The 18,089-nt window shown below is 46.8% G+C and overlaps 1 protein-coding gene across 1 annotated transcript; it reads left to right on the forward strand.

Moving 5' to 3' along the window:
- The first annotated feature begins 324 nt into the window (after positions 1-324).
- LOC133888124 (FT-interacting protein 7-like) lies at positions 325-4,090 on the forward strand. The gene has a single exon (XM_062328254.1). It carries the CDS (start codon positions 516-518, stop codon positions 3,633-3,635), a length of 3,120 nt encoding a protein of 1,039 aa, XP_062184238.1. The 5' UTR covers positions 325-515; the 3' UTR covers positions 3,636-4,090.
- The last annotated feature ends 13,999 nt before the right edge of the window (positions 4,091-18,089 follow it).

Genomic DNA, 18,089 nt, shown 5'->3' on the forward strand with positions numbered 1-18,089 from the left:
CGTGTTGCACGCAAGATCCTGGACATTCGATTTATATCTTCAAAGGATCAAATAGCTGATGGATTCACAAAATCTCTTCCTACTCAGCAGTTGGAAAAATTCAGATGCAATCTTAACTTGTGCAAGTTATGATTGAGGGGGGCTGTTGGAAGATATACATGCTTAGAGATAGAATTGTAAATCTGTTGTAATCTTCTAGTATTTGTTGTAATCTTCCGTTCTGTTGTGATTGCCACGGCGGGGGCTCTTCTCGCCATCTATATCAACACGCAAAGCGGCCCGGGAGGGTTCAACGCTTCCCAATCTATTTTACATCCATCACTGACTAGTGGGCCCCACGTCCTCTTCCACCGCCAAAACCAACAACCTCCTCCTCCTCCTCCTCCTCCTCCTCTCAGGAGTCAGGACACCGACACCGCCACCGCAACAGCAAAGCAGACAGAGCACCAATGAAATTAATGAACCACCGCCCGCGTAAGCCCTCCTAACCGTCCACACTTCCAGCAACCCAAGATATGATGAAGCTCGCCGTCGAGATCTCCGACGCCGCCGACCTCTCCCCCAAGGACGGCGCCGGCTCCTGCAACCCCTTCGTCGAGGTCGAATTCGACGATCAGCGCCAGCGCACCGCCACCAAGCCTGCCGATCGCTCCCCTTACTGGAACCACACGCTCGTCTTCGACGTCCGCGACCCCGCCCGCCTTGGGACCCTCCCCGTCGACGTCTCCGTCTACCACGACCGACGCCTCCACGACCACAACGCCATCCGCCCACACACCTTCCTCGGCCGCGTCCGAATCAACGCCGCCTCCGTCGCACCCTCCTCCGCCGAGGCCGTCCTCCAGAGATACCCGCTCGAGAAGCGCGGCCTCTTCTCCCGCGTCTCCGGGGACATCGCCCTCAGGCTCTACCTCATCCAAGATGATCACCCACGTCCGCCTGCTGCCGTCTCTTCTTCTCCCGCCTCTCTCGATAACAACAACGTCCCGCCGCCCAACCACCAGCAGCACGAGCCCGTCGCCGCCGCTGCAGCCACCGGAGACCCCGAAAGGATAGTCAGGTCTGCGTTCGCTGCCGCCGTCGGCCAGACGGAGCAGGCGGAAGCAGAATCCAAGGGCAAGAGCAGCCACGAGCCGCCTCGCGTCTTTCGCTCCGTGCCGGCCTCAGGAGGAGGCGGCGACCAGCAACAACAACCCAGGAGGGCGACGCTACACGCCGTCGCCGCGCCGCCTCCGCCGCCAGGGCAGACGGTCGTCATGCCGCGCCCCGCCGGACCAGCTGCCCCTGCCCCGCCCGGCGCGGCGTATGGGCTCGTGGAGACGAAGCCACCGCTGCCCGCCAAGATGGGCCCGCGCGCGGCTGCCGCGGCGGCGGCCAAGATCGCGTCGACGTACGACATGGTGGAGCCCATGTCGTATCTGTACGTGAGCGTCGTCAAGGCACGCGACCTCCCCACCATGGACGTGACGGGCGCGCTGGACCCCTACGTGGAGGTGAAGCTGGGCAACTTCAAGGGCGTCACCAAGCATTTGGAGAAGAACCCCAACCCAGTATGGCGCCAGACCTTCGCCTTCTCCCGAGAGCACCTGCAGTCCAACCAGCTCGAGATCGTCGTCAAGGACAAGGACGTCGTCAAGGACGACTTTGTCGGCCGCGTCGTCTTCGAAATGTCCGACATCCCGCACCGCGTCCCGCCCGACAGCCCGCTCGCGCCGCAGTGGTACCGCCTCGCCGATCGCGGCGGCGACAAGCTGCGCCACGGCGAGATCATGCTCGCCGTCTGGATCGGCACGCAGGCCGACGAGGCATTCCCGGAGGCCTGGCACTCGGACGCGCACTCCCTGCCGTTCGAGGGCCTCAATAACACGCGCTCCAAGGTCTACTACTCGCCCAAGCTCGCCTACCTCAAGGTGGTCGCCATCGCCGCGCAGGACCTCGTCCCCGCCGAGAAGGGCCGCCCGCTCGCTCCCACCATCGCCAAGATACAGCTCGGTGGGCAAGTCAGGCGCACGCGCCCGGGGCAGCCGCAGGGGTCGGCCAACCCGACGTGGAACGAGGAGTTCATGTTCGTGGCGGGGGAACCGTTCGACGAGCAGCTGGTGGTGACGGTGGAGGAGCGCGTGGCCCCCGGGCGCGACGAGCCCGTGGGCCGCGTGATCATCCCCGTGGCGGCGCCGTACGTGCCCCGCAACGACCTGGCCAAGTCGGTGGAGACCAAGTGGTTCAACCTGTCGCGCGGTCTGACGGTGGATGAGGCGGCGGCGAGCGTCAACAAGGACAAGACGTTCGCGAGCAAGATCCACCTGCGGCTGAGCCTGGAGACGGCGTACCATGTGCTGGACGAGTCGACGCACTACAGCAGCGACCTGCAGCCGTCGGCGAAGAAGCTGCGCAAGGGGTCCGTCGGCATCCTGGAGCTGGGCATCCTGAGCGCGCGCAACCTGGTGCCGATGAAGGCGAAGCAGGGGCGGCTGACGGACCCCTACTGCGTGGCCAAGTACGGCGCCAAGTGGGTGCGCACGCGCACGCTGCTCAACACGCTGGCGCCGCAGTGGAACGAGCAGTACACGTGGGAGGTGTTCGACCCCTGCACCGTCATCACCATCGCCGTGTTCGACAACGGCCATGTGTTGGGCGACCATGGCGACGCCAAGGACCAGAGGATCGGCAAGGTGCGCATCCGGCTGTCGACGCTGGAGATCGACCGCGTGTACACGCACTTCTACCCGCTGATGGCGCTGAACCCGTCGGGGCTGAAGAAGACCGGGGAGCTGCACCTGGCCGTGCGCTTCACCTGCACGGCGTGGGCCAACATGCTGGGCATGTACGGCAAGCCGCTGCTCCCCAAGATGCACTACACCAACCCCATCTCGGTGCTGCAGCTGGACTACCTCCGGTTCCAGGCCATGCAGATGGTGGCGGCGCGGCTGGGCCGCGCGGAGCCGCCGCTGCGGCGTGAGGTGGTGGAGTACATGCTGGACGTGGACTCGCACATGTTCAGCCTGCGTAGGAGCAAGGCCAACTTCTACCGGATCACGTCGCTCTTCTCGGGCGTGGTGGCCGTGGGGAAATGGATGGACGGCATCTGCAAGTGGAAGAACCCGCTGACGACGATCCTGGTGCACGTGCTGTTCCTGATCCTGGTGTGCTACCCGGAGCTGATCCTGCCGACGGTGTTCCTCTACCTGTTCATGATCGGGGTGTGGAACTACCGGCGCCGGCCCCGCAAGCCGCCGCACATGGACACGGTGCTGTCGCACGCGGAGCAGGCATACCCGGACGAGCTGGACGAGGAGTTCGACACATTCCCGACGACGAAGCCGGGGGACATTGTGCGGATGAGGTACGACCGGCTGCGCAGCGTGGCCGGGCGCGTGCAGACGGTGGTGGGCGACCTGGCGACGCAGGGGGAGCGCGCGCAGTCGCTGCTGAGCTGGCGCGACCCCAGGGCGACGGGCATCTTCATCATGCTGTCGCTCATCGTCGCCGTGGTGCTGTACGTGACGCCGTTCCAGGTGGTGGCCGTGGTGGTGGGGCTGTACCTGCTGCGGCACCCGCGGTTCCGGAGCAAGCAGCCGTCGGTGCCATTCAACTTCTACAAGAGGCTGCCCGCCAAATCCGACGTGCTGCTATGACGGACACGCCAAGCCTGCGCCGCGGCAAAAATAAAATAAGAGAAGCTGGATGTCGTCTAGTTTTGATTTCCGAAGGACGGAGAAGATGCCAAGATGGATGGATACTCTGAGCATTCATCAGAATAAGAGAAGCTTCGTGTATCCGTCTGTTTCTGAACATTCAGAAGCAGCACAACAGCAGCAAAGCAATCATGTCATCCATGATTCATGTGTGGGGGAAGGGAAAGGAAGAGAACGGACTAGTAGTAGTTGATGCATTCTTTTCATCCTTTTTTTCTTTTCTCCCTCACTATAAAGTTGGCACATATTGCTTTCTTTTTTTCTTTTCTCTTTTTTTAAAAAGTTGGCATGCGCAGATAGATACTTGTATGTGTGGATGGATCTCATCGGAAGGTGTATATTCTATACTTGTGTTTGGCCTATGTGCCATGTGATGTGTAAAGCCCTTCCGCTTTCTTTCTTTGGTCGCCTTTTCTGGATAAGTGTAGCATGCAGAATAAAGGTGGTTAACTTTTTTTTCGGTCTAAGCTAGGAAGAATAAAGCCTATCATATGGTACCAAACCATATCATACCATACTATTGTTTGGACAAAAATTTAAAATTAGATAACATATATGATCATATTTACTGAATAGATAATATATCATCATATTTACAATTTTAACATCCATATTCGGTACCTTATTTACCAAAAATTAACTTTCGGTACATCGTATGCCAAAAAACATGGGTCCGGTCATATTCGGCCCACGAGGTGCCGAATATGGTACTGTAGCATATATTCGGTACCTCGTGTGTCGAATATGGCCGGGTCCCGGTTGCCATCCCTTTGATGCTGTCATTTTATGTTGGAAAGTACTGCATTACATAATATTTAGTGTTTGTTATTTTATGCCGGGACCAGCTGCGTCACGTAACGTCAGTCGATAGAGACAGAAAGAGGCGTGTTGCCATTTCATGTTTAAAGCTCTGTTATATGGTCACTTCGTGTCTAAAGATATAGATTCAGGATAGAGGTGTTGTCATTTTATGCTTAAAGTTTTGGTCACTTCTTGTCTAAAGGCTGAGTCAAAATATAGGTATGAACATATGTCATGTTAGAAATTGCCAAGTATCGATAAAATTAGAAATTATTTGCTAATTTAAATGTATATTTTAAAATTCTTAATTCACCATGTAGTCCCAAAGGCTATGAGCAACCTTAAAATATAGTAGTGCAGTATTCCCCTTTGTATTATTGATCTCAAGATGCATAGTATATAGCTGTTGATTACCTAGATCATCTCAAGATGGCGGTGGAAAGTGACGGAGTAAACTAGTGAAAGAATGTCAGTTGTGCCAGTACATGCTATCAGGGAAAGATGGTTGTCGTCGCCGAGGTGGTGATTGGAAGTTGTGAGGATGGGTAGAAACAAATTCACCATAATCTCTAAGGTCCTCATTGTCATCCGGAGATGGAGGCCTCAGAAGGAGAGGTCGTTGTGGCATGAAATCATTGTCCTCGTCGTTATCTTGATCTATCACGGTAGGAGTACATCCTATTTTCTTGTTGGTCGTACGTCATATTGATGTGGTGCGTGAATGTCCTCTTACAGTGTTCCTTGAAACTTCTCATGTATTGCTGCTGGAACGTTGAGGCATTGGTGGCATGAAATCATTGTCCTCATCGGTCTCGTCATTTTCTGGTTGAATAGTAGAGGGCGTCCTTGTACCCCTTAGGTTCGCTAATTTTCGTCATCTTCTAGGCGAACCAGGCATCACACCCCCGCCGAAGAGCATATACATCACCAAGAAGTTTGAGATTTCTTTGTTCATCAACTCAGCGTCTTTTGGGAACGTCTAACGTAAAAGAGGAGCATTTGAATCAATGGAAAAAGATAAGCATGGTGACCAAAAAGAAAATGACGAACCTGGATGTGGGATGCATACTGCTCGGGCAACATCGTCATTCTTCTTTACCTCATAGAGAAACCTAGCACAGAATGATGGTTGGCTAGTTCACACACCCTGAGATACATTTGACATCGCTCATGCAAGAGGACCCTAAGGTCGTCGGTGGTTACATGTTGGAGTGGAGAGGTTAATGCGGAACAGAAGGGTCTTGCATGCAATTTGGACATAGCTTGGATTATGTTGTTCTTCTTAAAGTGATCATCCTTCCCTCTACGCACAACTTGTAATGAGACATTTAATGCTATATCAATCATTATAGGTGTCCACAAAAAGCCTGTACTAAAAGATCCCGTTATAGATTTATTACTTCTTAACGGCAACGTTCTGGCTCTACACCAACGCACAAATCCCTCATTATTTAAGAAATATTAAATATCATAATTAATATGTAACAATACTTAATAAATAAGTAATAAATAAAGTTATGCATCATAATTATTTGATAAGCATTAAATAAATTAAAAATAATTACATTAACAATACATTGGATAAGACATAATAGAGATGAGTACAAAAATAAAGTGAATAATACATGTGTCATGAACAAGTACAAGTGTACTGCCAACTCAACGACGACGACGACGCACGCAATCACCAGGAGTGTAAGCGTCTGGCGGGTGTGTGGCCCTCATCCCAACAGCATGCCCTGGCCCCTGCCATGTGCGACCTTGCTCGTCATCGTCATCGTTCTGCTCTGTTGAACCCCCACCGAACGTGTATCCAGAACCACTTACTCGGCCCTGTATGTACTATGATGAAGGATCCTCATGCGGAAGTGTGGATGCCTATAGTACGTGCTTCGATGGAGTCTAGTGTGCCGAAGCTTCATCATGCTGGCACCACTGCGAACCCCTATGTGCATCGGGATATTGGGTTACTTGCCGCTTAAAAGCTTGGCAAAGCTACCGGTCTGCATTGCAGTAGCCCAGTCAAAATCATGTGGGCTGCTCCAATTAGGCGTCTGCTACGTGGAGTCAATGACGTCCTCGTGATGAGTCGATACTACAGGTGTATGTGTCATTGTAGTATGAGGAGGTTGTGTCCACCGCGTGGACTGCGAACCCAGTGTACATTGCTCGGGCTTAGGAGCCTCCGTGCACTCCTCAGCTTCAGCACCAGAACGTAACACATGATGCTCTATAGCCGAAGGTGACTCTCGCGATTGTGCCCGAACGGGTTCCTCACGGGCATTGGATGAGCCGCTGTGAGAGGAATGAGACGGGTTCATAGCTGGTAGGTTGTACCCCCTCTAACACGGAGCACAACCACCTAGACCACGTAACACTCATGTAATCTCGGAGAGGGTTCTGATCCATTCTCGTTGATGACATGCTTTGCTTCCCCACAAGCTTGCTCCGCCTGCGTATGCATTTTGTACGCCGCTTCGGTCTGTATAAGATGAGGGTCATGTCGGTAATACATATGTTTAACTAATGAAAATCGTTATAAGTACCGCATCATTTACCACAACATGAAGAAGGCGGGTGCGATCCTCGGGGAAGGGTCTAGGGGTTGGCTCTACAAGTCCGCTGAGTAAGGTGGCACATGTGCATGAATAGTACCACGAAAGGTATTCCCAGTACGTGTTGTCGTTGTATTATCCAGTAGGAACAACAACATTCACCGTGGCTAACTCCGTCCACCTATTTATGTGCTCGACATTAATGGATTACCAGTCTTGCATGCCTACAGTCCCCTGTGCGCTCCTCCTGTACGTGACATAAACAGTTATAATTTCTTAACATGAATCACTTAAGGTAATAATGGTACGTATAATAACACACTTACTCGTACGCCTATCTAGTGTCTCGTGGGGGAGGTACTGGAACCAACTATCGGTACCCGAACTGCCTCTATACACGCTCAGAAGAATAAACTTCATGTTATTCATGTACAACAAGAAGCATCTGGTCATCTATAAGTGCGAGTTACGCAAACAAGATGATGCGATGAGGCCTCTAGTCGTAATTTTGACCACTCGTGCCATACGCCATGGATCCCACTCCACGATATCAGCGCTGAGGACATCTAGATCACTGATTACCCGGGAGTAGTTACCATGGTCTTGCTACTGACTCCATCTTAGACTCGCATGAATCCACCAGTACCCCATCGTAGGCCTCATGTCATCTGCAACGCCATCGGAGATGGGGATAGGATAGTAGCTCTTGCTCATCCAAGGTCAACAAATCAGGAGATACTTCCAGCTCCATAGCTATAACATGTGTAGGCAGCCTGTAACAGATCCCTCCTTTAACCGCTGGGTTACAGCACACAATCATCTGTGCGTAGCAGCTAGCACAGCCGATCCACAAATGTAAGATGTCGGCTCATAAGGATGTAACGCGAGCTAACGTGCAAACCATACAATATGAGGGAGAACATAATCGCCTGCCATGTTACAGAACTTGATGCTTCCCAGAAGGATGTACAAGTACACCTCATAATGCTGTATAACTGTAGTCTCGTCCGCATCCGGTACGCATGGACCGAACTGTGGCATGCCATGAATCCAAGACATGGAGAGGCCAACATCATTCATGTCATATTGCACACCAAACCTACAAAACGCAGAGGGTTAGTGAAGCATGAATAGCACTAAAGCATATGAAGTGAATTACATAACAAATAATTACCAGCACCCCTGATAGGCAGCCCGGTCAGTATGGCCACATCCCTCAATGTTATGGCCATCTCACTAAAAGGAAAGTGGAACGTGTGCGTCTCAGGACGCCACCGGTCCACGAGAGCTATGAGTAGTGACGTTTCAATCAGCGGGAGAGGTGTCCTGCCACCACCCACCATGGCAGCTCTAGCCATCAAAGAGCGAAAGGTAGTAGTTCTACCTGTGCGAGTGGCTCGTGGAATCGAAGGTCTAACTCCTTAATCGTGTGCACACTCATGGCACGCAACGGAACCAACTGTAAAGGTATCCAATATATGTACTGAGTAAGTAACTAGTTATCGTGGTAATTCAAAAGCACATATAATCATTGTACCTGCTACCCTGTGAAAATCATCCTCCCCCTATTGTTCTCGTCGTACCACAGCTGAAGAAGCTCAGGAAGACGACCATGAGCCATGACAACGATTTCAAGCTTCATGGTTCAATAAAAAAACAACGTAAGACAACATCTATTATGTGAATAACAACAATACAATATATTATATGAACATGTATGTGATGCCAGTACTATTACAATATATTACAAAATATGTAGTACAACTAATAGGTAAAAAACAATTTAGAATACAAACCATGTCTGCAATCAACTTCATAAAGCAAACTAAATTGCAAGAACTCTAATACAATACATTTCGATTGTGGCTTGATAGTTTACTACCGGGTCGGGCAAGTTCTCCTGTCATGGCCAGATTGTTTGCAAATTTTGCACTTCGTAGGCCGTCCACAGCATCTGCTGCATCCATGTCACCTTGCAGCCTCGTGGCTCTAGTGTGAGAAACTGTCCAAATAATATTCTAGTTAATCACCAATTCGATCATTTACATAATCACGACTTCAACGATTAACCAGAATATCATCCCGGTACTCCCGGCACGTGTTTTGTGCCTAAGATCGGAACACATGCCTTTTCAACATATGCAATTACAACCAAGCTTAATAAAGAGTGAGTAATTCAATTATATCACAAGTTCTTAAGCATTAACAAGTTTAACAATTTACAACAAAAGATATTTATGAGGAAACTAAAACTGATCAACTCCTAGCCAAAAGAGAACTACGCAGCGGAAAAAAAAGCTATAGACCATAAAAGGTGGGTGAAGCCATATGCTCTTAGGCTTCACCCCAAAAGGGCGTCCACCAAAAATTGGTTTCATAAGTTTTGGAGCTACGAAGAATTTATTATGAATTTTACAAGTTTCAGCAAATAGTGAACTACGCTGAAACGGTACTATCTGAGTTTACCACAGTCAGACTGCCAATACGGGTGGTTAGACCGCAGGGAGTAGTGGTCAGACTGTGGGAAAACGTGGTTAGACCGCTAGCGTGTAGAGAGATTTGGGGTCTTGCAGTTAGATCGATCCCGGGGGGGGGGTGTCTGACTCCTGGAACGACGGTTAGACCACTAGAAAACACGGTCAGACCATTGTGCTCGGCCAGGAGCACTTGGTGAGCTCACCGGCGATAATTCTAGTGGCTTTTGGGTGGGGATTTTGAAACATGTTTAACTATTCTTTGATAGGCAAACACATGTAAGCACATGCGACAACAATTATGAATGCTTAATTATGAAATTAGCATTTTTGGGATGTGACATCTAGACCTTTCAGGATCCGTGCGTCGTATTCGGGGATAAGGTACCCACTTAGGCCCCTCGATCGCTTTGTAGTTGCTTCTGACGTTGAAGAAACGTATCTTTGGAAGCCATGTGCTCCTCAATGCATCGATCATAAAGTGCGGTGATACGTATTGTGATCTGTCGTTGCTGCCCACGTCCCTACAAGCGGCGAAGACATGGGAGCATGGGGTATGATGCAGTTTTGGCTTATTGCATGTACACTTCACCTTGTGAGGCCTAATTTGACATTGTTGCACGGTGTCCCCTGCGCTATACCCTGAAGCATACCTGTGGTGGCACATAACCTCAAATTTATTATTGGCTAGGTCATAGATTCTAGTCTGATGAAAGTGTGTCTTGTTCCTCCTTCAGGATATGATTTCCTCCACCTTAGATGCGAACTACGTGCTGCACTCCATAGCAGTTATACCACAGTATCGAAAGCAGTCTGCCGTTCTATAGAATGTGGGCTCAATGATAGCACACAAGGAGACCCCGTACATACTTTAGGACATTGTTGAACGTCTCCGCTATGTTCGTTGTCATGATGGTGTATCTAACATGGGAGTCCATAATTTTAGAAGGGATATTTGCATAACAAATGGTACAATATGATCATTAAAATGTTATTTGCTAACCTGGCACCGTTAGTGTCATAGATTTGGGCCCAACACTCCGTCGGCTTTTCCGCTATCCATTGGCTAAATGTAGCACGTGAACGGCTAATGATAGTTTGGCCCCCCATCATTTGCGTCTGCAGATGATCCTCCTGTGCTTCCTGCTTTGCCATCATCTTGCAAGTGGTCTCATTTAACTCTCTCCATATCTCGTGAACTTCGCATGTTAGTTCTGAAGATACAACCCTTTGAACCTCTTTAAAAGAGCCTTGGTACCTTGTGTATAGGTTCGCACCCAAGTGTCGCATGCATCACCTTCTCTCCATATCAAGCCATGCAATGGAGTAGTTTGTGTTGTCATGCAACACATCCGACGCATGTAGAAGACCCTTTTTGCGATCTAAGATGATGCAAACTCGTTTCCTATTGGCAACGACATGTGTCCTCACCAAGGTGAGGAACCACAACCAGCTATCATTGTTCTCACTTTCAACCATTAAAAATGTGACAGGAATGATCTGATTGTTTGCATCCACCGTCATCACTGTCATAAGGTTACCATGGTACTTGCCGCTTAGAAATGTGACATCCACGCATACAACCGGCTTGAAATTTATGAAAGCTTCGATGCACTGTCCAAAAGACCAGAAAAACCTAAGGTATCAGTCGGTGGTGCTGTATGACCCATCCTCCAGCTTGATCGGCTCATCCGCCATGGTCCACTGAGTCCCTGGATTCGTCATAGCAATTTCTGTAGCAGCCTCAAAGCATAGTTGTATGACTCTTCGAAGCTTCCAAACAACATCTTCAACGTCTTCTGCTTCGCTCGCCACGCGGTGTGGTAATTGATCAGTATACCCATCTTAGTCTACACCTTCTCCATAATAGATCTAGGTGACAAACATATGTTCGTACCAACAAGTGTGATAAGGAGTTGGACTATGAACCTCGCATCAACGGCGTGGCTCACATTCCTAATAGCCTCTTCGCTGCATGTATGTGGGGTGTGCCTACTGAGCACAAAATAGTTCTTATATTTTGGCTTATGTTCTCGTACAAAGTAAGGACAATTCAGGTGCTTGATACACCTGATCTCGTACTTCATAGGGTTAGATCATCCGCACTTGTGGTCCCTTCTTATGGTTGCAGCATAGTTGCTAATAAAGTGGATGATCTCATCCCTGTTACGAAATCGTTGTTCGACCTGGATGTCGCTATTATGGTATCCACAGTTGGATAGGGTGTTATACTCAACGACGGCACAATCATGCAGTCCAGCAGCACGAAAGTACTGGATCGTCGGCACTGGATCATTGTTGTCAGTAGCTTCTTCATCCCCGCTACCACCGGCTTCATCATCCATGCATCCTGCATCCACCTCAGAAGGGTCCACTCCAGCTTCATCTGTATTGGAACTGCCCTCCCCGACATGCCCTCCCTCCTCTTCATGCATCACATGCTGTCCTGAACTTTCTACGCTAGTCACTGCATCACCTTGCACCAGTTGTGACACTATGTTTACGTACACCCCCATTTCAAAGTTCTCCGCCCATGCTTTGTTTCTTCTCATCTCGAACAACGTATGGACAACGATCGAGCTATTTAGAACAAGCCGTGTCCGCCCACCCTCTAGGGCAACATTATAGGACTATTGGTTCACACGTAACATGCTCATAACATGTGATTTCAGGCCATCTAGATCTATAGGTACCTCAACCATACTTTCTATATGCTTGCAGTTCTGAATGGATACGAGCCTCCCGTGCAATACAGCGAGACGTTCTCCATAATAAATATGGATAGTCATAGCGTATCTACTAAACAAACGTACATATAATAAAATAACTACTTAGATGTATGTACGATACACAACTAATTACGTCTCTCGATAAATAATAAATACATTAATATAAGTGATTAAGCTAATTAATCAAATTAGTTCTGTTAAACTAATTACTTCGATTAATTATATAACTCTAATAACTCTGATTAAATTACATAAATACTCTAATTATACTGGTTAATGATATACATACAATTATACTAAAGGAATAATCTAATTACACTGATTAAACTAAGTCAAGAATATCATTACACTGACTAATTAAATTCATATAATCAACTATTCAAATACTCTAAATACACTAATTTATCAACTTAATATAATTTAACAGATTAATCAATCTACTTACTCTAATTACTATTACTAATCTAAGTATTAATTACATACATAATCTAAGTACTCTAATTTATCAACTTAATATAATTTATCAAATCTAATTGATTGGCTTAAACAATCTCCTTACTCTTATTATTATTACTAATCTATATTAATTAACTATATAATCTAAGTGCTTACTATAACTGATCTTGCGTTGCTGCTACTTCTATCCTTGCGATGCTGCTCCTCACCTCGAGTTGCGCTGCTACTCCTCCTCGCCTCGCGCTGCGCTGCTGCTCCTCACCTCACGCTCCTCTGCCCGTCTCTGCTACTCCTCGCCTCGCGCTGCGTTGCTACTCCTCACCTCACGCTCCGTTGCTCGCCTCTACTGCTCCTCCTCAGTCCTCATTTTGTAGCAGACTGCAGGCAATGCGACGCACCGAAAGCAGCAAAATGATGCACCCACGCGCAAAAAGTAAAGCAACATGCATGCATGCATGCCTTCTATTTGTGAAAAGTAAACATCGAAGCGACAGGGACGCGACAAAGCAGATGCGACAACCGGGGCCCGGCCATATTCGGCACATCCGTGTTTTTTCGACGTACGGTATACCGAAAGTCAATTTTCGGTAAATGAGGTGTCAAATATAGATACTAAAATTATAAATACGATGATATATTATCTATTTTGACAAATACGATTATCTAATTTTGAATTTTTGTCTTTTTTATTGCAATTTGCAACTAGCTCTACTGATGAGTACTCCACCACTTCTTCCATAGCCCCATCTTTTTTCTCTCATTCAGAAAGTAGGATTAGCAGCACGGGGAAGCTCCCAACACATGCAGTGTACATTGAGATTAATGCGCTGTACAGTGCAGTGCTTTAATCTCGATGCTCATCGGACGTTAGTGAATTGATGATGGGAGTTCCCACTAGTGGAAGAAAGAAATCTGCAGTCGTGTTGATAATAATTTGATGGGATAGATGTTTCCGGAAGGCAGGCTGCAAACGAAGTCCAAAGAGGCAAATCAAATGGCGGTTTGTTGCTTCATAGTGGTAGCTAGGACCTTTGTGCTTGGTGACTTTTATGATTTCTCCAGCTCTAGTGGTTTCTGATTCCGCTTTGCTATATCTTATCTGAGCAAATTAAGAGTGGTCCCACTGAATTTTTATTTATTATATCTGTGTAAAGATTTGTGTTGGATGGTTAGTCTTTTACAAAATTTAGGTAATTCAGTCTCTCTCCTCACCCTAATTTTTTTATACTGCTCACACATACAAATTTTATATCAATTACAGTTAGCTTATATTGAAGTTATAACTACTTTACATGAAAATTACAGTCATATTTTTATTTAATTTTTAAGTAATAATGGTGTAAAAAAAATTCAGTGGGAATCACCACACTCTTCCTGAATTTTTATTACTGCTATCATCCTATGCAAATTTAAGCATAGACAGGCCTTGATTCTTCTGATTTGGCTATCCTATCCAATCTTGTAGAATACTCAAGTAAAGCAACCAACTTTTCTGAATTCGCACGAGCATCATTGACACCCAACTTTTTCTATCTGTTTCAGCTGCTACTGGTGACTGTCAAGCGTCCATTCCATTCCATTACAACACATACCCGGCCTCACCGATCAGTTGTGGAAATAATCAAATGAAGGACCCAGTACAAGTTATTACTATTATAGTTGATTACTCACTCACTCGATGACGATAAGGCTTGCATTGGCATGTTAAACTGAAACTGCATATACGTATACTCTTAGCAGCTACAGGTTGAAATGAAACTCCAGCTTGGATTGGAGTCACCGCATTTCGTTACTCGCCGGAATAATTGTTACCATTCCTTTTGCTTCATTAAAAAAGAAAAACACATTCAGTTACTCCGGCAAGACAAGTCCACAGTAATAAGCTTTGCATTGCCAATCAATCAGTCAATCAATCAATCATGGACAAGAGACAGGACAGGACCGGAGGCTATGCTTATCATCCGTTCCATGGCGCCAACTAATTCCAAATGGCTGGCTCTGGCTGCCTCATCTTCATCTTCTCCTTTACACACTACCTACCATACCAGCTACCTCAAGCTGAGATGGAGAATGACATGCGAACCGACGCAAGCTAGCGAAATCGTGGGTAGTGAGGGAGCAAGAGCAATGCTTGGTCGTCGATCAGGCAATTCAATCATACGATACTACTGGAGCTGCAAAGGCAGCTAGCCGGGGCGATCGAGATACTACACTTGCCATGCCATGCATCATCGCAACAGAAATTAAACCGACCATGCATGATCCACAACAGAAATCTGACGAGCCAGCCGACTTGCAAAGCATTAGCATAGCGTTGCAATGATCTGGTCGGTGTGATTGGACATCAAGCCCTCAGGATGGCCACAGTAATCAATCAACAAACCGGCAAATGATTCATCGCACAGGAGCCTCTAGTCCACAAGCCTGATTCTTAATGGTGATCACGATTGTGCTTACTCGACAGGAGCAGGCCCGGTGTCCACCTGGACCTGAGATATATAGGTGCTGATGATTCTGAATCTGACACACAATTATTGCAAAGAAAGAAATTCTTAACCTGAACCAGTGTTGCTGCACAGCACAGAAGAAGAAACTAGCGGCGGTTGATTGTACTGTACCGGCCAGGCAGTGAATATGATGTCGATGACGGTTCAGTGTATTTCAGTCGGTTACAGCCAAACCGCCGTCCCTCCCTATTGCTCAAGTGAATGAAAGGATCGAGTTGCAGACGGCAGCAGGCACATGCTGAGTGAGGACTCTGCCACGAAACAACTACATATGCACGCACGGTTGCTGTTGCGACACCAACACCATACCCATCATCAGTTCATCACCATACATATATATCATGTCCATGGTATGGCCGTTTGTTTTTACGATGCAAGGCAAGGCAAATCCTATTTATGAGACGTCACTAGAGACGAGACGAGACGACGGACGGTTGCGCTGCGGTGTCACTGTATATATAATGCCATGACATCGACGCGCTAGCTACTGACCATGTCCATCAAGTACCGGATTTCTGCCAACGAGCGCGTAGCTAGTTGGTGGGGGGCGTTTGTGGCGTTCGAGTTTTAGGCGTGTGTGTTGTACTAAAAAAACCGGATTTTTATTTTTTATTTTATAAATTAAAAAATTGCAGATATAGATCTGTTTTGAAAAATGGTAAATCTATACTCTTGATACTATTTTAATGGGTGACAGATCGACGTGGATTGTCGTGTGGACATATCTTGCTACTTGTCGCACATTCAATGGGCGAGGACAACAGGTACATGTGCCTATTGAATGAGCGATAGGTTTTTTAAAATTAAATTATAACTGATTTTAAATTAGAATTGTTACGGATTAATTAGACGAGAAGATTAGAAGTCAATAATTTGATTCACAAAGTTAAACGTCTATGATGAATACAAAGTGCGCGGTACATGGTTGTAAATTTTACAATACCAGAGACAAAACATGAGTTCTATTGCAGAGACTGGGGATTTTTCTCCTTTATCTCACATGCCACTTCGCGCTCCTCATCTTCCTAGCGATGAAAGAGGGATTGACACCTCTGAAGATAGGCCTTCTGCCTCCTTAAAATGTCCTCTAGTAGGTGGCGTTCCTCCTCTCGTCTTTGAAGGTCCTCAGCTTGCTGCTTGAGTTCCTGTTCTTGCCGCTGGCGTTCTTGTTGCTGCGCATGACGTGCTTCCTGCCTTTGTTGTGCTTCCTCCATCCCGATCTTGTACTCCCATTTCATTACGGTCTCTCTGATCCATTCCCTATTGAACGGTGGCCTAACCACGTTGATCTATTCCTTGAAGTGACAAGTTTGTTTAGCAGGTAAAGGTTGTGTTATGAGTGTTGTTCACAATATAGATTTAGTAGGTGTGAAAGAGTGGTAAAGATGATCATACCATGAAATCGGGGTCAATTTTGGGACACATGAAGAAACTCCTACCAAAGATCTCCACCTCGAAGGACATCAACATCCGTGATTGTTCACTATATAAGCACAACGGATGTTCATGCAGTGTGGCAATCCAAAGTGGTGAGTCCTTTAGGAATCCATGTCACCCTGGTAAGATGTAACATTAGTAAATAATTAAATAAAAAACTTACAACAAGTCAATAACAAGTATACATCATAACAGAAATTTAAAATAACACAATATTATAATACCAACACAGTTTATTACATCGTAAGTCATTACACCATAAAAATAATAAGTTCGACAACACGAATTACACATAGCAACGTTCGTTATAAATTATTTGGTACAACATGAAAATAATCGGTCACATAACTCCATAATGCGTGGATGAATAAGTTAAACATCGAGGCCGTGGATATCTCCCATTTGAACTTGAACCAGAAGGATTTGTTTCGCCGTCATTGCCATCTGCCCAACCTTTGGTGAACTTCTTGAAAGTGTGTCCGGTTTCATTACACTTGATGCACTATTTCAAAAGATGTTTGGCTTCGGATTTGACCATGTCATTACAAATCCTTGTGGTTTTACGACGTCCCATCTTCTGCTTCATGCCATCAGGATCTGGGACATACAATTTGTTCGGTCTAGAGTTTGTTGTGAATGAACCTGCAATCTCAAACCTATATAGCTCGTGGTTCCACATCTGGAAGAGAGTTTCCTTCATGAAGTACTTGGAGACATAACTCCGAGTCCTCAAGCCATGCTCAGCACAAGCGGCAATGACATAGGAGCATGACTTATGTAGTAGCCTTGGCTTGTAGCAAGCGAAATTGCATCTTTCAGTAATGAGTACACTCCTAAATAATTCTTTCATGGTTGCCCCCTTTCCGACCTTTGTCCCTACATATAATTTCATATCGGTGTTGCACAGTCCCCATGGGTTTCACCTGGTACATCTTTACCTTCTTCGTCTTATCTTCTATGTATTGAGTCAACTTGGACCTATAGATCAACCGACTGTCATTCATTATCGTGGTTGATGTTGCATCTCGATTCATGAAATATTGGCAGGTCCCTTGCATAATGAATTCCATAATTACAACTAGTGACAGTCCCCTAACACATTTCATGACCCGGTTATATATCTCAGCTACATTTATGGCCATAATTATATACATTGCTTAGTTGGTGTCATAGAGTAGAGACCACTTCTCCTTCGGCTCATTCTCGATCCACTTGGAGAATATCTTTACAGATGATTCGGTCCTCCTTCTCATTCCTGGAGGATCCAACAGGGTGCTACCAAGAGCAATGGGGATGTTATACTGTCTCCTCACTGGCCTCCGTGTATGCTCTTATGTTTGCTTCGTGGTAAGCTTATCAAGTGTTTTTCACACAAGACGAACTTCCGCTATTGATTCCGACTATACAACCTTTTGAAAGGTTCATAAAGTTCTTG

Source organism: Phragmites australis, chromosome 13 (assembly GCF_958298935.1).
Source record: "Phragmites australis chromosome 13, lpPhrAust1.1, whole genome shotgun sequence".
Classification (NCBI taxonomy): Eukaryota; Viridiplantae; Streptophyta; class Magnoliopsida; order Poales; family Poaceae; genus Phragmites; species Phragmites australis.